Source organism: Anser brachyrhynchus, assembly GCF_964034855.1.
Source record: "Anser brachyrhynchus genome assembly, chromosome: 4".
In the NCBI taxonomy this organism is placed as follows: domain Eukaryota; kingdom Metazoa; phylum Chordata; class Aves; order Anseriformes; family Anatidae; genus Anser; species Anser brachyrhynchus.
Window position 1 is genome coordinate 34,653,195 of NC_137698.1, and position 22,362 is coordinate 34,675,556.

The 22,362-nt window shown below is 36.1% G+C and overlaps 1 protein-coding gene across 1 annotated transcript in view; it reads left to right on the forward strand.

Moving 5' to 3' along the window:
• Nucleotides 1-22,362, forward strand: part of IQCM (IQ motif containing M) — a 188,854-nt gene that overhangs the window by 82,415 nt on the left and 84,077 nt on the right. Inside the window, 3 exon segments of the mRNA XM_080589426.1 lie at nt 756-1,056; nt 6,594-6,684; nt 10,207-10,274. Coding sequence (XP_080445552.1) covers nt 756-1,056; nt 6,594-6,684; nt 10,207-10,274 — 460 coding nt within the window.

Genomic DNA, 22,362 nt, shown 5'->3' on the forward strand with positions numbered 1-22,362 from the left:
TCATTAATTTTACCTACATGAGCATTACAAAATGCACTAATATAGTGATCCTTGTTAGAACAGAGACCTGAACTGTGTTCTCTAGATAAGACAGGGATTGCTCTACTTCATATCTGTGAGCTACCAACCATGTTGTGGATGGGGTAGAATACTAAATAGCAGTAACTTGTTAAAAATATAATTACAAGTATTTGACTACATTCATCCATGGCATAATGGGGCGGCTGTATTATTACGCTGTCCTCAGGAAATTGAATTACTCTGATGATAATAAATGGAAATGACTGTTATTTAAATGGAAGACTATTTGTATAAAATAGGCCAATGGTAAGTGACCAGCTGTTAAGTAGGTGTAAAATCTAACCTCATAGTTCTGGGTCAAGGATGGATGGGTTCTTGCCAAAGATTTTCATATCACAGCGCTTAACCTGTATGTAAAGATTCTAGAGTCAGAAGAGGTTTGATGACCTGAAAACTGCAGCTCGACGTATTAATTTTCCTCTTTCATATTTTTTATTTAAGAACAAACTAATGATTTTTATTGAACAAAATCAACAATTTATCTTAAATGGAATTAAAACATAAGAAGTTAGATCTTATAGCTTCACTTCCTAAGGGAAGTATTGTCAACTTGTGGCATTTCAGAGATAACTTTTTTTCATTATTTTATATCAGAGGCTTGGAGATAATTTAGTGCAAAATAAATAATTTAAAATTATCAGTGTCTTAATAATATATATTTACTTCATCAACAGAAATGCAATGGGTCCATGTCTTCCCAGAAACTTTCCGTGCCTTATTGCAGCTGGGGCTCAACTCAGACTCCTGTGAGTGCTTATTCTATTTTGGAAAATGCCAACTCTTACGACAATGAAGCTTTTGGAATTGAAAGACCAAAAAGAAATTTTCAGCAAGATTCTTCGTTAGAAGAAAGGTTCTACAAGGCTCTTGAAAGACCATTTACTGTAATGTCCAACCGTGCATTTCCTGAGAAAGCTGTCAAACGTTGTAAGGCTTGTATCTACCTGTCTCCACAGTACGCTGTGGAGCAAGAAGGTGAGAAGTCTTTCCTTTCACATGTAATTTTTAAAACAGGAGGAAATTCAGCACTTCACTGTTTGCCCGCTGTTGCTTCTTTTGTCATGAGTCCACATTCTTATGTGATTTAGCATAGGTATTTTTCTATGTTAGTTAATAGATGTATGCAGATGGTGAGCGTCCTTATAATCTTCTCAAAGTGTGAGCATAGTATAACCTGGTTTATAAGTAATACACACCAAAAAAAGTGCATAGTGAAAAAAATCTTGAGCAGACCTCAATCGTGGAGATGATTTTTTTTCCTCACCAAAACAAACAAACAAAAACCAAAACTTTTTCTGCAGAAAGCAGGTGATTTAGAGATAAAATATTATAACTGCCAGTTTCTGTCAAAATAGTATATTTTCAGCCAATATTTTTATATGTATTTTCTTATATTTTTATATATCTTTATTTCTATTGAATATGACCCTTATCTGTTTTGTCACAGTGACTCTCCGAGTCACTCCTATGTTGAAGAATATGGAGCAAGATGTCATGTGAATCATGTGTCTGTCCTGTAACATTTATGTGATGTCATATGAATGGTTCTGGTTTGGGCTTACTTTATTTAATTCTGTGATGTGGAAGGGAATGTCACTTTTTGAAGTTAGAGAATTTTTTTTCACTGCAGACCCTAAGCTCTTTCAGGAGCGGACAGATTCTCCACACATCTCTGCATTCGTTTCTGTTTTGAAAGTCTGTGTGTTCCAGGGCCATCTATTGAAGAAGAAAACCACTATAATAAAGGGAATCTGTAGAAATATTTCCAGCGTTTTCAGATCTAGCCAGCTGAGAAGTTTAAAAACTGCCGCTGGTTCTACTTGAGCTAAAACAAAACTCATATAGGGCTATAAAGGGCTGTTCTGAAGGAGAGTATCTGTACATCTGATTTTTCCTTTTATGTAGAGCAAATGTTCAAGCTATTCACCACTGAGGAAACTGTTTGCTTTTTGGCAAAAATGCCTTCAAGTTTTACTCCTTTGGCCTTGTCAAGTATTTATTTAGAGATAAAAGGGATGAAACCACTAAATACTGCAAGATATAAACCAAATCCAGCTTCCTGTCATCTGTAACCTTTAGACTTTTATCTGTATTCTGTACAGGTGGCCTAAGTTCCACAATACAATGCAATCTGGCAAGTTCTGAGGGAAAAAAAAAAAATCTTCTTTTCATCGTGATAAAAATGTTGAGAAAGTCTACCTGGCAGTGCTGAAGCCCTAGACTGTTTTTACATTCAGATTTGTTGTTTACTGCTTTTTTTTCTGTCAAGATAGAATGTACCTACCTTTGGCAGATTACACCTCATTTTGAGTACTCTGAATCAAACAGTTTCTCCATAAATATCTGTCTAGATATTTAGATAGATAACTGAAACTAAATTTATTTACTTCAATTTGGATATTTAAACGTTTTAGAGTCAAACCACAAATAATAAGGAAAAGGGGAAGAGACTGCTACTTTGATATGTAGGTGAATATGTAAGTGAATGCTTTGTAAAAAGGTGACATGGTATGTGCACTGACTCATTTCATTAGCTTAAGTGGAAGTCCAGCAAAGAGATGTTGATGAATACTTGTTATTGAATTGAAGTGTGCGTGGTTAACTAGTTCTCTCGAGGCATGAGAGGAAATAAGAGTGTTTCTGCACAGAAAAGGTGGTCTAGGGCAGAGTTGTTTCTAAAAGGTGAATCTCTGAACAACAAAGGGAAGAAAAGAGTCTGAAATTTCTGTGTTCATGAACACATACTTCCAGTTCTGATACCCTGTTCCTTGACTTAGTAACACAAACATAGCTTAAATTATCTCCTTTACCGTGTGTCTTTTTGTACTGGTAGAATTGCAGAATGGGCAGTATCAGCTCTTCTCTGCCTCAGTTAGAATTCTGTTTCTTTAGTAGATAATGGGCCAGCCAGCTGAGAGATTTCAGTCTCACGCCTGAAGAGTGCCTTGTGAAACCATGAATTATAATTGCCTAAGTGAGAAGAGTTATTGGATTGCATCTCTTCCAATATTTTCTTAATTTGGGAGCTGTTTGTTTCTGGAATACAAGGACAGGATAGATACAAACAGGATAGCGTGACCATAACTGTACTAGTACACTGTGGTAAACTTTCATGTGCAGCATGAAAACCCTGTTTCCACATGTAGGGGTAGTCTTGAGCTGCTACTGAAGTGAACTCACAAAAGGTTCAGGGACTTCTAACATAAGACATCCTGAGTGTATTTGCTTGCCTAAGTGACTATTTCAGAAGTTTTGGTGCAATTATTAATCAGAGAAGGACTGGCACAGAATGTGTGAGTAGTCCCATTTTTTTTGCTCTGTTTATAAAACTGCCCAAATTCCATTAAATGAACTTTTCCCTTAAATAATCAGTCTCATAACTTACAGTAACCTTCAGCACTCACCTTTTTTATATACTTGTGAAATTGGATCTGCTGAGCCTTCCATGATATAATCAGAAATATATAATGCATTAGCATTGTACTTGTTTAACTGCATAAGTACAGGCAAGCAGATTTATTCATTTCAATTCTTGGTATCTGCAGTCTTTCAGAGTGCTCTCCTCCCCATTAAGTATTTCTAAAGACACTGTTGTTTTTTCCTAAATGTAAGTGGCAGAGAAAATTGTCCCAGGCATGTAATTTCAGTAGTATCTTCTTCCCTTATGACTCATAACTGCTGAAATGAACACAACTTGGGATCTGCTCAGGAACTTCAGTACCTCTTTAATGTTTTCAAATAGTAACATCTGTGCATGTTTGTGACTTCATGCTTTGCCTTAGAGTTAGTCTTAGCCAATGTTTCTGGCTGTTAAATGGTCGTACTTTTAGAAGGTAAGGTCCCTGTGCATTTTAAGTAAGAGAGTTATCATTGTTGAATATTTCATTGAGCAGAACAGCAGCACTGCTGCAAAATCAGGCCAACTTTTACCAAAACCTTGCAGATTTGTTTAGAACTTGCACCATGTATTCTGAAATAACTTTTTTTTTCCAAGTTTTTTTTTTTTCCCACTTTCTTCCTTTATTTAGAGACATTAATGACTCTGGTTTTGAACACCTCTGGGTCTTGCAGACCCACCTATTTCAGTCTGCCATCACCCAGAATGGCTGGCTGAGGGTAGAAGAAAGACAGAGGTGAAGAAAAAGGTTGGCTCGAAATTAGGTAGTGAGAAAGAGATAGCGGATTCAGTGAATGATAGTGACCTAAAATACTTCTTGTTTAGGAGATGGCTGGGAGGGAATCTCTGTCAGAGGAAGCCTACAACCATTCTTGCTTGTTTTTATGCAACTGTATATTAGTATAGAGGCAATATAAAAGAAATATATTAAAGGCCAATTACACATAGTCTTGATGGAACTTTTGTCATCGCCTGCCACTGTATCCTGTGCATTAGTATCAGCATGGTTGATCTTTCAACAAACAATACAATGAAGAAATTTTCAGACATGAAAACTGCAGACATGAATCTGCAGTCTGGCAGGACTGCTGGTTTTGGTATTCTAGACAAAGGGCAATTATACTGCATCAGTTTCTGGAATCCTGTCAAGGTAATTATCTGTGTCTGACTGTACTCCATCACAATCTTGCTCTACATCTTTATATAGTGTATTCAAAGTTTTGTGGCATCTAGGTATAGCAAATAAATGAGCTATCTTTCAAAGCTCAAAGTGCTAATAAAACTGTGAAGTATGAAATGAAAGTGCCAAAACATGAGAAAGATGTTGCAAACTTGCATGCAAAGAGGAAAGACTATATCAGCTGGAAAAGCCATTAGATTAACACTAATATTAAGTCTTATAAAAGATGTGTACCTGGCATTCAGAACAGTAGCACTGCATGCTAGGCAAGTTGAAAAATGTGCCGTAAAGCTTTTTTGTGTACTTGATGATACATAAAGAAATCTTGAAAGCTTTATGCCAAAGAGAGTTTTTCTGCTTGGGTTCTACATTTGAAATTCATATTTTCCATGGAAAATTCTCTGTTGATTGAGGAGCTAATGATATGTTAATAATCAGAAGATCAAAGAGACTGAAAGTTGTACAACTCAGAGGAGGTGGGGTTTAGGGTCATTCTAAGACAAACATTACAGTGTTTGTAAAAATGCATAAAGTTATTGAACACAAAACTAGGGAAATACAGAGAAGTCCAGAAATGTGGAGCCCACCTAAGCCCCCCTGTGGATTATGTGAATTTACTTACAGCGTTGAAAGTGAAAAAAAATGTTATACCTGTCTTAAATCAACGTATACACATTGTAAATGCAAGAGAAGAATGGTCTCTGAAATCAAAGTGATATATTATGAAGTACAAAATATCAGGGGGGACTTATACTTCTAACTAGGTACATATCAAGATACCAGCACTGTTCCTAGGGGTTTGGCACTCCACCTACTGGAGATCCATCGTTTGGTGGTAATTTTTTCTGTCTGATACTTGAGTGTGGGAAGACTGCACGGGCATGTTGCCAGGCTAACAGGAGCGAGCTGTTACTGGGTGGAAATTGCATGTACTGCACTGCATCTGCTGCAATGAATTGAGAGGAGCTCACAGGATCAGTTGGAGTTGACTGATTTCTGGACTAGTCTGATTTTTTCTGCCTGTATTTTTTATTTTCAAATTACAGCTCATGCTTGTCATATTCCAGTTTGCTTTTTTGGAATTAAGGGACCTAATTTATTTCTTTCACGTGTGTTGTATCCCTCTGAAAAGTATGGATGTTTGCAAGAGAGAGACTTAAATAATGATCCATTTGCCAGTGTGTTGTACTGGTCTGGTGGGGCTTGGAGGAATGAACATTCTCAGTTCTACTTTGCCCGTAATGCACTCTGTTATGATTACATGGGTACTAAAAGAAACAAGTTTCCAAATTCCTCTGCTTTTGAGGGAACACAGTACAAAATGGAAAGCAGCACACAAAAAATATAATTAAAAAAGAAATAGAATATGTTAATTTGGGGAAGTAAATACTGAGGGAACAATTTTACTTTTTTAAGGAAAACTTGTGGAGGGAGAGGACAAGTGAGGGAAAAGGAAATGGTACTTATATAGTGTATGTATTTGAAGTCTATTGAATGTTTTTGCTATCTTTGGCTCTTCTAAAACAATTGCTCTATGTGTACATTCCTAAAAAGATCTTTTTAAAAGCAATTTTTGTGCTTAAAAGTGTTTTAGTTTTCACCATGGTTGTGAATATAAAACAGAGCTGTGTGGAGTGTGTGGTCCACTTGCATAACGGTTTGGAGTCCAAAATTAATTGCAGAGTGACATTGGAGAGAATGTCTGTTTGCAGTATGTGCATATGTTTGTAGTTTCCCTGAGAAATTTCTCGTACTCTTCTTTACTGTAAAAAAAAAAAAAAAAGAAAAAAAAGAAAAAAAAACACACACAAAAACAACAATAACAAAAATGTAATGACTTGGTGTCTCTGTTGGCTTTCTTGGGCTGGCTGTGCTTATACATATACAAATGAATATATACTAAATCTTTTTTAATATTACTTACCTTTTTCATAGAGAGAATAAGTATAACTGAGTTGTTGTCTGGGATTGACACAGTAAGTAGAGCTCTGAAGAATGAGAAAAAGGAGAAATTTTCATCTCTCAGGTAAGACATGGGAGAGGTAAGCTATTACTTGCTTTCCTTCTCAAAGGCAAATAAAGAAGTTCACGTTCTCTTTTTACAGGCTCTATGTTATACTTGCTGTAAATTTCATACTGCAAATTCTTTGAGAAATTACAGAAATTTTTGTTCTGTAGGTTCCAGGAAAAATGTTCTGTAGTTTTGTTTGATTTCTTGTTTATTTTTATGGAGTTCTGTAGTGCCTCTTGAATAGATAGATCAGTCCCAAGATCTCACTGAAAAATGCAGGAGAAGCTATTCTTCTGATGATATACTTGAAAGGGTTGTGCAGCATTGGAATAAGCTGCCCTGAGATGCGGTTAGGTCACCATCCCTGGAGGTCTTAAAAAAATGTGTAGATGTAGAACTTAGTAGCATGGTTTAGTGGTGGTCTTGTTAGTGTTGGACTAGTTGATCATAGAGGTCTTTTCCAACCTGAATGATTCTGGCCCAGTACATGAATGGTGACGGAATGGTGATCTTTTTTACCGCAGGCCCAGTTCTACTCCTCAGTGTGAACATTTCTTTTCATTCTGTTCTGATCAGCACAGCCTAATCGTTCCATGGCACATTTCTCCCTTGTGGCAGTACCACCTCTTGTGAACAGACACAGACCTGGGCTGTGCAGCTCCTAACTAAGTGTTTACTCATGGCTGCAGCCCATGTGTGTGAACACATGCCCATGCGCTAACATGAGTAATGGAGCACACTCTTAGTACGCTACGGATATTTATTTGCCATCTTGGAAGATACTTTGCAAGCTAAATCTTCCCAAAAGTTGCTTTATGCTTTTGGTAGTTTTGAAGATTCCTCAAACATCCTTATTATCATTTCAAACACCTTTCTAATAATAATACCTGAAAACTGTTGACAATACCTTCCTTTTATCATCTGAATCCTAGCACTTTAAGGAACACTCTTGGTGGAAGATTTTCAATTTCAATTTGAGATTGAAATATTGGTAGGAGAATATAGAGATCTAACTGTGTAGTCTTACAGACTTATTTTATCTATTTCACAGGTTAATTATATTTGCCTTGGAATGAGCACAATGAGTATGGCTGCTCACAGGAAACATTTCAGCTGTATCAGTGAGCTTTGGCTGCTTGTTTCCACATATCCTCAAAGGGAGACAAAATTGCGGTTTATGAAACACTTTTCATTTGCTCCTGCTTCCCAAAAGAACAAACCTTAATATAATTACTAATTTTTTTATGTGATGATTTTGCAGGGTTTCCACTACTTAGTATCCCCTTTGCTCCCCCCACTTTTTGTGTGCATGTGGATAGAAAGGAGAAGCGGAATCATAAAACATAAAACAAAAAAGGCCACTAGAAAGCAGAAAAAGCAGGGGAAGGATGGTCATGAGCAAATGGATGTTGTATTGAGGTCTATAATCCTGAATATTTTTGAGTACTTTGAGTTTACTGGCATCTTTGTGACAACAGATTGCAGACAACCCTGCTTTATTGGAAATTTGTCTGTATGCCTGTTGCATTCTCCTATTCTTGTGGTTGTATTTGCACCTTCTAATGTGTTTTCTAAGTGAAAATAGTAACATTACCTAGATACTTGAAGGGCACACATTGCAATTGTATATATTTGTTTATTTAAGTGTAGAGACCTGCCTGGAAATAAAACTGGTACTGTCCCACCTTAATAAGTAGTGCATGAACATGAACCCTTAACTTAAAATTGATGGAAAATCTTGTTTGGAATTTCTCTTTTGCCTTCTCTTACATAAGGCTCTTATGATTCTTCAGAATATCAGGAAAGCTCATTTAGTCTCCCAAAGTCCTTGTGAATTTATTTATGGTTCCAGTGGTGGCACTCCCAAGAAAATTAAATTATAGCTGTACTTCTGATTTCATCTTGTATTACTTTCAGTGTAATCTCTTTTCAGCCTGAGTATCTCAAGTAACCACCTTTTCCTTCATACTTAAAATTCAGAAACAATTTAAGATCAGCTTGCTGATCACTCCTGGAGTGTATTATAAAGGAACATGAAAGTTTTAAAACTAAGGTGTATAATCTGGATTTTATTTTTGGAAAGTGTAACGTAGCTCAGTGATAAAGCAGAATTAGGTGCTATGCTTCTGAATGATAACGGTTTCCTTGGTGGCTGTTACAAGATATTGGGATAAGCAAAAGGGTAAGTACCTTTAACACTGATGAAATCTTACAAACCTCAAGATGTAGCTTTTTTTATATATTGGATCCTATATCTTGATATTATGAACATGAATTTGGCTATTAAATAAATAAAAATAAAAATACAATTTTGTATGATAGCATGCCTAAATACCAAACTCAATTGCATACATGAGTTGTGATAGTGATTTTCTTTCCATGAGTTTCCTATTCATCTTTCACAAATACCTGGATCCTTGGTTGCACAGCAGGTCTGGAAAAAACATGCTCAAGTTTTAAAAACACTCGGTGTTGCTATCATCTGTGGCAGTTCCTAATAGGCTCATTTGCGAGCCAGAGCTGAAAATGAGATGTGTTTATCCCATGGAGGCTCCTGTGGTTGTTTGTAATTTCACAACAGTTCTAGAAACTGGCCATGGGAACAAACTTGCTTCCCAGTGTGAGCAAGTTTTCTGTGCCCAGCATTATGCAAAACTAACTATAGTTAAGCAGCTAGGTTAAAACATTTTAGAGAAACATATTTATGTTAGCATATTTATATATTTAATGGAGCCCAAAAGCACAATCTCCCTGACTAAATAAAAATTCAGCGAACAGGTGAATTGTTCTCATGAACACTGAGTAGTTTTCAGTAATTGATTTTTCTGGTAGAATATACTTTTTATTTCTGAAATTATTCACTGTGACAGCTACATACAACATTATTTTAATGGTAAGATAAATGAAACATCTGGAACTGACGGAATTATTCTGCAGAGCAGCCCTTGAACAGATGAGCAGACAGATTGGCATGACTATGAAGAGGCAGAGGCCAGAGGAGCCTGCTCCCACCCATTGAAAAGAGAAGGAAGCTTCACAGAAGTCATTCTTGTCTCACTGATGCCTGTTAAAGTAACAGCTACAGTGTATATGTAGGCAATGCTGCTTGCCCAGACTTTACCAATACAGATAAATTTGTGTTTTCCAGTTCTACTGTAGAAAATATTTGTTTACTTTCATTCTTTGACTTTCATAGTCACAATACCGAGTGACAGCTAATTGCAATCACAATGACAGAAGTCAGTCTGTGAAGAACTAGAATGAAGCTATCTATTTATTTTCTATTATCACAAAGCAGTTTTTAGATAATAATGACTTTTAAGCACATCTTAAAAGGACAGCTATTTTGGAAATTGAAGACTCTTCAATTAGCAGGTTCCCAACCCAAAACCTACTGTTTGTTCAAATGGTTCACTTAGACTTTTAAGTGTTTAAAAACATATTTCAGAGTGATATTTTACACAATATGAAAGTTTAGTTTGTAATGTGATCTTCTAGAAATAGAGACCAGATTATTATTTTATTTTTTTAAAGCAGATCCTTGGATTCACCGAGTGCTTCTCCTAGACCATGCGATATTCCTGGGTTTCAGATCACACACAAAGGTAAAGAGGCATAAATTCCATTGTGGTGCAGAGAGTAGATAATCTATATATATTAGGAGTATTAGGAAAAAAAAATTACCTTTTAGGTTGGTTGTTTTCTTTGTTTCTGAGAGAGGTATTTTCAAAGAACAATCCTCATGATGAGTATTTTCTAATGTTCTGCAAAACCTGAAAATGTTTAAAACAATGATGTTAGACCAATTTAGATTTTTTTTTTTTTTGTAAATTTCAGGTTTTATTTGTAAATCCAAGTACCTCAGGGACAATACTCTGTATTTATCTCCTAACCCTTTCCCAGTGAACAGGGTTTACTACTTTACACGAAACCTTTGTGCTCTAGCCTTCAAAGCCAAAGTGAAAGATGTCTTACTGTGTTTTGCTGTGTGCCATTACCCATATTTCTTTGTACACATGAGCATGTACTAAGAACTTGTCTGACTGACTGTACTGCTATGAAGTCCCATTCTTGAGCAATTCTGGCATGAGTCAACTCTCTTCTAAACCTCACTTGGATACTCAGATATCTTATCACTGTCAATCCAAACAGTCAAATGGCCTGGCCACAGTCTGCCCCCCAGGGACATAGATACTGGCCTGAAATCTTGACTGATGTTGTGCTGGGTCTATCTGGGATGGAGTTAACTTTCCCTGCAGCAGCCCACACAGTGCTGTGCTCTGCACTCGTAGATGTTTTTTCCAGTGTATGGCATGTGGCACTAGTTCTGCTCTGTGATCCTGAAGCCTAATATGTTTCTGCCTGCTTCAGCCTTGGTTCTTTATCTTGACTTTTGGATCCTTGTCCTTCCATCCTACCGTCTGTCCCAGCTGTTTCTTGCCGCCAAACAGCCTGCCTAATAATACCACGGCAGCCTTCTTTGTTTGGCATCCCCACTTTGCAGGATCGATCTTTTGACCCTCATCTGGGTCTTGCCTTTGCCACTGACTGCTTGAATCCTGACTTTTGCTTTTATTAGCTTGTCACTGGCCTGAGCTGCTGTAGTAGAAGGGCCAGTTGAAAGACTGAACTATTCCTCCATGCAAACTCACTAAAAATAATGTGATAGCAAGAGATTTGCAGTTAAAGTTCCTGATGCAAAATTGTAGACCATTGATTGCAAAATTGCAATACTTTTGAGACCTAAGAAACTTCATCAGTTTCATCTCTTTCAAAGGGCACTGAGAAACAGGTTAAAAGATTTGACTTGTGAAAATAAGACACTCATCTGACCTGAATTTTCCTTGATAAACAGAAACAATAACAAAAATGCGTTTGCCATAAACGCCTCTTAGTGCTTTCACAGACTTAACTGGGCTCTGAATCATATTAGTCACTAAACATTTTCTTAATCTACTGCACTTAAAAGTCCCCAGGCAGTCTGTTGCTAGCAGCAAAATGATCTATCTGCTCTGATCTTCCCCTTTTCTCTGCACTCTAGAGACTTGGTATAAGGAAATGCAAGGCTGTGATAAAAACAATAGATTCTGAAACAATCAAGTATTGAGAATGAGTTAACATCCATGCCTTCTGTTTAGGGCTTTTACACATTTCAAAATCTAAATTTTCATGCAAGCAGACAAAAAAGAGATGATTTAAGGTACTATCAATAGGATACTGCTGTCTCAATAAACAGGGATGTTTAGAGTATATCCACAATGTGTTTTACCAATATTGTTAAAAATGGCAAAGAAAGGCACTGAAAAGCTTTAGCTGTTTGCTCTTTAGGATTAAATTGCAGTATGGCCACTTGTCTTAAACTCACTCAGCAGCAACCTATGGTTGTCCACCTCCCCAGGTCAGATCAGGAAGAGAGTAGCTCTCAATTACGGTTTGTGTTTTGCTCCTCCCTCTATTACAAGAAGGAAGCAATCTGTTACTGTCTATTCAGCACAGGATTACTTTTCCATCCTAGCTGGCCCAGATCTGCTGGCCGGCAAGACTGGATATCCTGCTCCAACCATTCATGCTGTGCACGTCTACTCTCTGATGAAGAGTAGAAAACTTTATGGTATCAGTGAGAGAGATGAAATGCTACTCAGTGCAACATAAGAATGTGAGACAATCTTGCAAAAAATTCTGGCTGTGCTTTTGAAAGGACACAGTTGTTTTTACTTTCAGATATTGTCATATTTGGTTCTTTGAACTGATATATGTGAGCAAGCCCTAGATGTGTGCAAAATCATTGATTTCGCTATGCGAATGCTTGCAGATTAGATTGCAGTGCAGGGGTCATGAATGAAAAGAGAGAGAAACATAATCTAACAGCATATTTTAAAACAAAATAGCTGATTATTTTATTGGTATTATTTGTAGATTTATTCTATTGGTAGTGAAAGTTGAGGCTGAGCATCAGCTCAGCTATGTGATGAAGTTTGTTGCACATCTTTATAAGACAGCCCCATAATTATACCCTTGCAATATCTGCCAAAATAGTGATTTCAAATAATATATTTTAAAACTCTATTTAATGTTTTCTAATATTTTTATTGCATACATTTTTAAAAATATTTTTGTTTGGTTTTGTTTACTAAAAGAACACAAACTGCAAGTTAACACCCTTCTTGAGCTAAAAGTGCTTCTTTCCTTAGGTTTAGTGGATTTTGTCATGAAGAACTAGGAACTGATAAATAGTGATGGAAATGGCTAGGAATATAAAAAATATATATTTTTTTCTAATAATTTATTCAGTGATTAGTGCCAATATTCTTCAAACCACATTCAAGCAACTGTCAGACTATCTGAATACCTAAGTCTTCAGTAAAAAACAGTAAATTATTTGATGAAAAATGTCAGGATTCATTCTAAAATGTTTTAAGCAAATGGCATTAGTCCAGCTGTCTTGTAAAGTAAGAGGGCCAGAGCTTTTTCCGTATCTTCTGGGAACAAAAATTGACTAATTTTGTAAATGTTTGTACAGATTTGGTCATATTCCTCTGCGTCTGAGCTGCATATTAAATTGTGAATATAATCATTCCTCTTGTAGAAGAGGCTGATACATTGTTAAGAAAGCTAAATAATTCATTCAATTAAAAATATGAGAAAGAGCTTGAAGACTATAGACAAATATCAGTTCTTGTACATTACCATGTTTGTGTGTATATCACTACATAAAAACACACTTGAACTCCTGACATCTATTGATCCACTTTGCTTACAGATACAGCTTATATGTGTAGTACAGAATTAATATAATCCATTTATTTGTTAATGCCAAATAAGTATCAGCCTACCTTTTTTCAAATAATAAGAAGAGTAATGGTCACTGATGACCTCTGAGCTTATTGATATAGCTCCTTACACTATTTCCATGACCCTGTTAGGGTTCATACTGCCGTCTTGCATGACAGAGAGGCGACATATTTATGTCATTATTTCTTGGTGGCAGTCTTACTCCAGGACTCTGGAGAGATATTCCACAAGCAGAGACAAGGGGAGAGGAATAGAAGTGCTTCTTTTGCTGTCCTCTACCCAACATTGCTAAATAAAGTTCATATAAGTGATAGGTTACAGGGGAACTAGATGGGATTAGGGCCATGTAAACTGCGAAGTAGCCTGATTCTTTTCTTTTGGAGGTCCACTTTGACCTGCAAGAGCCTAAGCAGCTTGCAGGTTGGCCTGTAGTCTGTTTTTCGTTCCTCCTTCTCTCAGCAAAAGTCTGAATTTTTTGAACAGAACTCTGATACTGTCTTCTCTTTTTCTGCTATAAGTTATTCCTCATATATAGATGGTTGAATGCAGAATATTTCTCTTTCAGTGAGCTAGATAGTTAAAGGCTGAGTTAAATCAAGGGTCTAGCTTATCTCCATCAGCCAAAAACAATCCAAGCCAAAGGAACTGATGACAAATATGTGAAAAATCAAACATATTTGATGATAAGGAAATAATGCCAGAAACCTTGCACTGACTTGGTTCATCCTTATTCATGAACAGAGATGAGTCACAATCAAGCATTGGCTTGAACTTAGTTCAGCTTTTTCATTCTGTTGCCCACCTCTATTTCTGTCTTATGGAATAATGATTTTCTAGAAGAATACAAGGAGGAAAGTTGGAATTCAGCTTTTGTCTAGGGGTTGTTTTCTTTGTTTGTTTGGTTGGTTGGTTTTGATTTTGTTGTTGTTGATTTGTTTTTAAGATGCATATGCTCAACAAAGAGAACTTCAAATTCAATAGTTGAAGTTTCTTTTAAGTAGCTGTAAACGGGGCATTGTAATGGAAAAGTGTTGACTGATTTTGATGGGAAGGGCTGGTAACAACATTCATTTTGCCCATTTTTGCAAAACCATGGCTAAAGAAAGACTCGCTGAACATATTAGCAGCACTCTTAGTAATGTGTGAGGTGTTTCAAGACAGCCGGTTAGTTTATACTTAGAAAATGTAATGCTGTGATTGGAACACATGCAAGACCACCTAGTTTTTATGGTTGGACTTGCTCAATAAAGTAATACTGCAGTCTCCATAGCGGTTCATCCTGGATAACAAAGCCTGGTTCAGGTCCTTGACCTTTCTTTTACTGAGTTAAAATAGTGTACTTCTTCCAAGTCACTGTTCATGTATATAGCTGGTAGTCGATAGAAAAAAGAATCTCAGAAGCCATATATATCTAAATTTTTGCCAAACCTATATTTTCCACAAATAGATCCTCTATGAAAAAACACATTAACATTAGCACTTCTGAATGCACTGTTGAAAAATATCTTTTACAGGGAAAGTCATTTTTTCTCTTCTGGCTTAACAGATGACACTAATAAGAAATCTGCTTTCTGAATAAAAGACTTGGTGCAATAAAGGCCAGAAGCTGAAAGGCCAAGTGTTGGATGGTACTGCATTATCTATGACAGCTGAACAGTTTTGAAAATCTGATCTTTAGAGCTGAAGGACTGCCAAAAGATGGAGGCCTTAATATGTGACTTGGGCTCACTTCTACACAGGATTTGTTGCAGAATCATACTGCATCCAAAGTTCACTCATTGTGAAAATATCTTAACCCTCTTTTTCCCCTTTAAAGGGACACTGGCTAGTTGCTGGGCTTCAGCAGCAGCATAAGTCTAGCTCTAATTCTCTTGTGTCACCATTTTAGGTAATCTATAGTCAGTCACACCTAGGTAGAATGGAAAAAAAAATCATTTTTCCAAGGCTGGGGTTCAATTTGAGTCCTCAATATAAATGGTTTTTTAAGAAACAATCAAATTACTCCTGTCTGCTTCGGGCACATTTACCTAATTTTTTCTTATTGTATAAGAGAAATGACCAATTTTTCTGTCAAAAAAAAAAGAAAAAATAGTGTCAGATGAAGATATGTGATCATTTTTAGATTCCATTGTAACTGGCTTTTCAATTATGTGCTCCTAAAATGCTGGGGTTATTGGTAATTAACACTAGAACAAGTATAATTTCAAGCCATCTAGCACAATTTGTGGGTGTTATGTTTTATGATGGCTCACTTCTATCTTATAAGAGGAAATTTGGGAACCAGCTATTTTTCTTGCTTGATTCAACACAGCTAATGGTCATACATCTACCAGAAAAAAAAAAAAAAAAAAAACAACACTTGTTTAATAACATAAAGATACACAGCTGATGGGGCTTTTTCATGGGAAAGCATGTGAAACATTGATTCATTTAATAAAGGAGACTGTTAGCTGGAAATAAGTTTTGAAGAAAGGAAAGGAGAAAACCCACCCATAGTGCTGCAAATAAAGAGTGCATTTTCAAATAGAGCTCACATCATGAAATAAAAAGGTGAGGAGATTTCACGTTACAAGACAGAACAATTTGACCTTTATGAAAGATATTCACACGATATATTGCTCAGGCCCTTTGATGTTTTGTTGATACAATCAAAGGCTTTTACGAGCAAATTAGAGGTAGCTTGGTTTTGAGGCCTTTGAAAAAGTGAGATCAGTTTGCAGCAGTGATAAAATAGTCTTCTGCTCTCCTGACCAAGGCCGTGGTTGTTTGAACTACGGTCTTTATTCTTTCCTCTTTTTCTTCTGCCCTAGAGTTATTTCTTGTATTTCTGCATTACAGCTTAATAGAAAAGCGTCGCTGATTGGAACAGAGTTTGTTTTGGGGACTACAGCTTTGTATGTATTTCTAAAGGTTTTACAGGCAATCTTTGAGTGCTGCTATATTTTTAGTAGTCCTCTCACATGCCTATTACATACAGGGCTGAACAATAGTAATTACTGCACAAATACCAAGGTCCCAAAGTAGTAGCATTCACTTCAGGGAAGAGCTGCTGTGAAAATAAGAACCCATGGCGACAAGAGAAGGGGAAGGAGGGAAGGAAGACTGCAGTTCAAACTTTTTTTTCTGAGGGAACATAATTCATTCATGTGTATACAAGATTCTTTTCCCTGTTGTTTGCATTTTCACTGCAATAAAATAGGCCTAAGGAAGTGCCTTGTGGGCGCAAAGTGAGTTTTTTAATGGAAGGGTTTATATGACTGAGGTAAAGAATGGCCATGAAATAGGGTATCACTGGGTGGTTGGAAATGAATTGGATCTGCTACACAAAGGGATGAAGGGGGAAGATTAGCTGGTAGGATCAGGACAGGGTGTTCAACAGAAGACCTACAAGGTGTAGCAGGAGAGATCTGAAGAAGTGTGAATGAAAACACGGTATCTTTTCTGAACTGGAAGTTTTAGGGATGTCTTCCATTAATACATGACAGTACAATTTTAATGAAGGACCCCTAGGATATTAAGATGTGTGCTGGTATAACTTGTGTTTTGTTCACTGAAATTGTAAATCCAGTATTGTTTTGATGAAGGTGGGCCATCGTAGCAGCATAATATTTTCATCATTAGTAAGCACTAGTTGTATGCAATGGAAAACTCTATATTTTTTTTTTTTTTGGGGGGGGGGGTGTTATAGAACTGTTACAGAACAAGAACTGCTCATTTTATTAAGGCTTTCCTTTTTTTTTTTTTTTTTAAGAAATGGAAGTTTTCTTGAGAATATATCACTTTTTAAGGGTTTACTTTGTTTTTGCCAAAAAGCTTTTTTTTTTTTTTCTGTCACCTTCAAGTTCTAAAAAGTATTAGTGAAAAAAATAAAGAATGAGAAAAAATCACGTTTCTTTTTCTCCCAAAATGTCAAGAAGTAAAGATGATAGGACATTTGTCATTGATATTTCTCATTCTAACAATTCACATATCGTTCTTTCGTATGTTATGCACTCTAGACCTCAAACAAACTTTTCTAGACCTTTCTGTGTACATGTTATTCTGTGTACATATTCTCAAGCATCTAGAGACAGCTCCAGTGCCTGGTTCAGTAGACCAAATCATCACCAAACTCTGGAATTAGGTGGGGAAAAAAAGGTCAGTGGGCTTTGCAACACCTTTCATTTTAAACAGGATTGCTCTGTAGATCTTCATCATCCCATGGTTAACTAGTGAAGCAAAAGTCATCACACACACACAGACATATGCACAACCTCATTTCCCCCCCAAATTACAAAACCCTATTTGCAAATGCTATATGGGAATCCTAATTATAATTAGATTTCCTCTATTCAGATTGAAGACTCCATTCTTTTCCCTTGGGAGGTGTGGGTAAGCTAACAAAGCAGCTGAACTGGGTGAATAATACTCTGATATTATAGGCACTTGAAAGAAACCTCAGGATTTCTAGTGCACAGAAATAAAGCTGATGAGACCATCATATGATATAAACACTTAATATTCTCCTTAACACAAGCAGGAAATGTGACTAAATTTCAGACGTATTCTTGAATTACTCTGGTTTTCTAAGCACATTTGAAATGTGTTGCTTGTAAACAAACCTTTTCTCTGGGTTGGATAACTGGACAAACACATGCATTCTTGATTCTTCAAAGTAATTACTATTAATTCCTACTCTCATTCTTGATTCCAATGTTTAGGAAGAGTTTAAGGATAATTCCAGCATATCTTCTTCTTTTTTTTTTGACCAAAATGTAAAATGCAGTCTGAATTGTTTATGAATTGAAATATGCTTAGAAAAAAACCAAACACATCTTTAGGTGAAAGTAAATTTATTATTACTCCAGTATGAGCCCACTCAGTTGCAATATATACCAGCTTTGCCACCAGACATTTTTATCAGAGTTTGTGTGAATCAGAGAGCACCATAATAGAAAGTTCAGTGTATTTTTATGGATGTTTATTTCGAATATTTCATGCATGCAGATGTTTTCAACATAAGCTGGCAAAAACATTTTAAATAAAATGTGCAACAATGCAACTACCTTTCCTAAACAAAACAAGGTTGTTCTGTTTGCTTGTTAAGTCAGCTTTAGCAGTTCCTAGAAATGTCATTTATTAAATGTCAGGTTAATTACTTGTAATATCAACCCTGAAAAGCAGACCTTTGTGAGTGCACTTTCAGAAGCTTTTTCTTCCTATTCACAGTCTGTCTGGTACATTTCTGGTGAGCAAATTGATGTTTTCGCAAAGATACTAAACTATTTTCTAAAGATGTATCTTTGTTTAGAGTATAGAAGGATGTTTCATGATACTTTAATGAAAAGAAATGAATATATTCTTAATTTAAATAATGAGGTTTTTAAAACCTGGCTGTGGTATGCAACTGATGAATTCTAGCAAATACCCTGTGTCTGGCAGGGACCAATACTTCTGTGGGAAGAAGGGGTTGGTTTTTTTCTACATCCTTGCCCTTGCTGCTGAACCTGACACAAAAAGTACAATTACTGCAAATTCAATAGGTATTTCTATACTGTGAATCATTACATCTTACATTGGCCACTTGGCACTGAAATTGTGTTACCAGTAGTAGCTGTGATATTAGAAAGAGTAACAGATCTGCTTTTTTTGAGGAAAAGAAGTTAGCAGAAAGAAAATAGTTTTCAGTGTTACTAGTGCTTTGTCTACAATGACACGTCAATCAGTAAAAATGAAATGAAAGCTATGAATCAGTAGGAATATAGGAAATGTACTAAGAACCTCTATACTATCTAGACTAAAAAAAATTTTGCATTAGAAAATTATTGCATTTCAATACTCTTAACAAGCTCTGAAGTAGCTTAAGTATAAATCCACAAGGGAAAATGAAGATGAGCCCTGTCATGGTGCATTAGTTAAATCTAGTTTACATAGATAACCATAAGATAAAAATGCAGCAATCCAAAGGAGCTAGCATAGGTTGAAAGTTGAAACTGGAAGTGGAAAAGGCTGAGACTTGGAGGTGAAAGAGCTTGGGAACAGAAGCAGTAATTTTTGAATTATGGTAGCTGCTGTACCTACGTGGGGGCACAGGTAGTTCCCATTCTGTGAAGTTGCATTGTCCATGTCAAAAAAAGACAAGGAAATGTAATGTATTCAAAAAAATAGACCAAAACCGGAGGCTAAGAAGTCAGACTTCAGTAATGTTTAGGCATGTAAAAATGAAGTCTGAGCCCTGAACATTTTAGGAAATCCTATCAGGTTTTGATTGTTCTATTGATCTGCCTGGAAGTTGAGTTCTTAGGTTGCTCAAAATCCAAGTAGACATCTGAGATTTTGTTTACTTATAAAGTTTGCCTCAAACAAATTATGTGTCAAGGAAAAAAGTTAATTGGCAAGATTAAGTTCAGATTAAGTTTTGAAAATAAAAATAATTTGTAACAAAGAAATCTATTAGTACAATGCATGTTTAAATATTAAAAATTTCTAATGTGATCTTGAATGTTCTTATGTTACCTGAGAATTTAAAAGATATCTTAACTTTATGTTCATTCTGGAATATCTAGTGACTTTCGTGCTGCAATGAAGTTGTATTTAGTGATTCTTGTATGTGTATGTAATCACTTACTGTATGTATACATAAATATTTATAAAACAATTACATTAATTTATATAAAATTGCATTACAATATCCTAATTCTGTTATGGTGTCAGTCACCAGAGACATATAGAAAATACTTATTTTTTGGTGTGGAAATTTATTTAAATGTAATGAACATTGTATTCTAGACAGGGATTACAATCACATATTTGGTGCTCTGATGAGCCCCAATCTTATTTGTGCTATCCTGTCAGTGTAAAAGATGTCAAAGTGGATATAAACTTCAATCTCATGCATTCTATGACTGAATTCATGGATAAAATTGAAATACTTTGAATTAATTCTCCGGCACTAACTCATTAAACTCGTGCCCCCCGCCCCCCATTTAAATTATACATATACTTAAACTATGAACTGTTAATTCTATCATCCAGCTAATAATTGCTTGTAAGCACTACAGATTAAATCTGAGTGTCCTATTTAAAAAGACATTAGCTAGCTGTGAGTTTTCATTAACTGCCTCCACTTCCTTTCCAATGCACTTATTTCTGGATTGAAATAGTAACTGGGAAAAAGTGCTTTTGGGAGAAGCACTTTTTTAAACACTTTTTTTTTCTCATCTGTTTATTGGATCACATAGATGTATCTTTCACAGGATTCCTGTGACAACCTTTGACTTTAAAAAAGGTCTGTGGAGGTTAAAAGGGCTTGTCTGACCTTCCTGAAATGTTCTTTATGGGAAGCGACTAGATAAAAGTGCCTGAGATCAAAACGGGCCATGATCAAATTCAGAAGTGATATTAATTTGGGACCTGAGAAAGCTCAGTGTCAGAGAACTTGAGAAGGTATAAAGAACAGGAATTTATTTCTTTTTTAAACTGAATTATGACTTACTGGCCCCTGGAACTGCAAAGTGATATAAACTCATTGTTTTTTCCTCACACACGTTTTTTTTGTTGTTATTGCTTATATTTATTAAGTTCTCAGGCTGCAAGGTAGATGGTTTTGTGCATAACGGAAAAGCACTTTGCTGAACGGTGGGAAAAAACAATCTAGCAGAGAGCTCCAGCCCGTTCCAGTCTCTGAATGTCTCTGCATCAGGATATTTGCCTGCAGTCATTACACAACTCCTTTATCTTTCTTACCTAGTTATATCAGGCATTCTTCATGTATGACTTCATTTGGTAGACGAGGGATTAATGCAAAGAGAGGCAATAGACAACATTCTATTGTATTTCCTAACTGATCAGGGTTTCTAGAAGTAGCTCAAATAACTGAATTTTGCAGTGGATTCCCTGAATTAGGCATTCATAGAGGGAGTTAGAAGCTGTAAAATCCATCCCATTAAACAAAAACCTGCTTAACCAAATATATAAAAGGTTGAAAAGAAAGATGTATCTTTAAATCCTGTTCTCTCTTACAAGTAGAGGCTTAACATCATTTAGCTGTATGTTTTCTAACATTATGCTGTGCCCGCTCTATCAAATACAGAGCTGAATTTGCAGTGTTTTTTAAAATGTAGTCTAAGAGGTCACTCAGTCCTAAATAACTTAGTAGTTAGAAAACTCATCTTTCCTGGGAGTAGCTGGGAGACTAGCTTCAGTTCCCTGCAGAAATTCAATCAATGTTAGAGAGAAGGCTGGATCTGGCTGGCAGTGATGGTAGCTCCTAGGTTGGTGGAAGAGGTTACAGTAAGTATCTGACAGGAAAACAGATGAGCATGACCTGAGTCTTAACCATTGTATCACACCTATTTTTTGATGTAGTTGTCATTCCCTAGTGCTTTTGATCTTTTTTCATCAGTAAATCCATAACAGAATTACACAATTTCTGTTGGTTTTGGATAGAGGGCCAAGCTCTTGTGCTCTCATGTGCTATTACATGTAAACGTTGTGACCAGTAGAACAGAAGTAAGCATATTGTTTTGTTAAGGGCTAATATAAACAGTGTGCAGTCCTGGACATGGCATTCCAAAAAAACATGGCAGAAACAGAACGGTCCTTTTACTGTCCAAGGCCTGGACAGAATTGATCTGGAAATAGCTTCAGAAAAGGGGACTGTACTACAGAAAGGGGACAGCTAAACAGGTACATCTCTCTCAGGCATGCTGAGTAGTAAAGAAAAGATGGATCAGGAAATTCCATCTTCGTATGCTCCCTTCTTCCTAACAGAAAAAATGAAAGGGATTTTTAAAAATAAAAACTAAAAAAAAACCAAAAAAAACCATACTTTTCACAAAACTGCAATTACTTTTTGAGCTTTTTTCTTCATGAAATTTTGATAGCAAAATGTAAACCAGCAAGAATAACTAGAGTCATTAT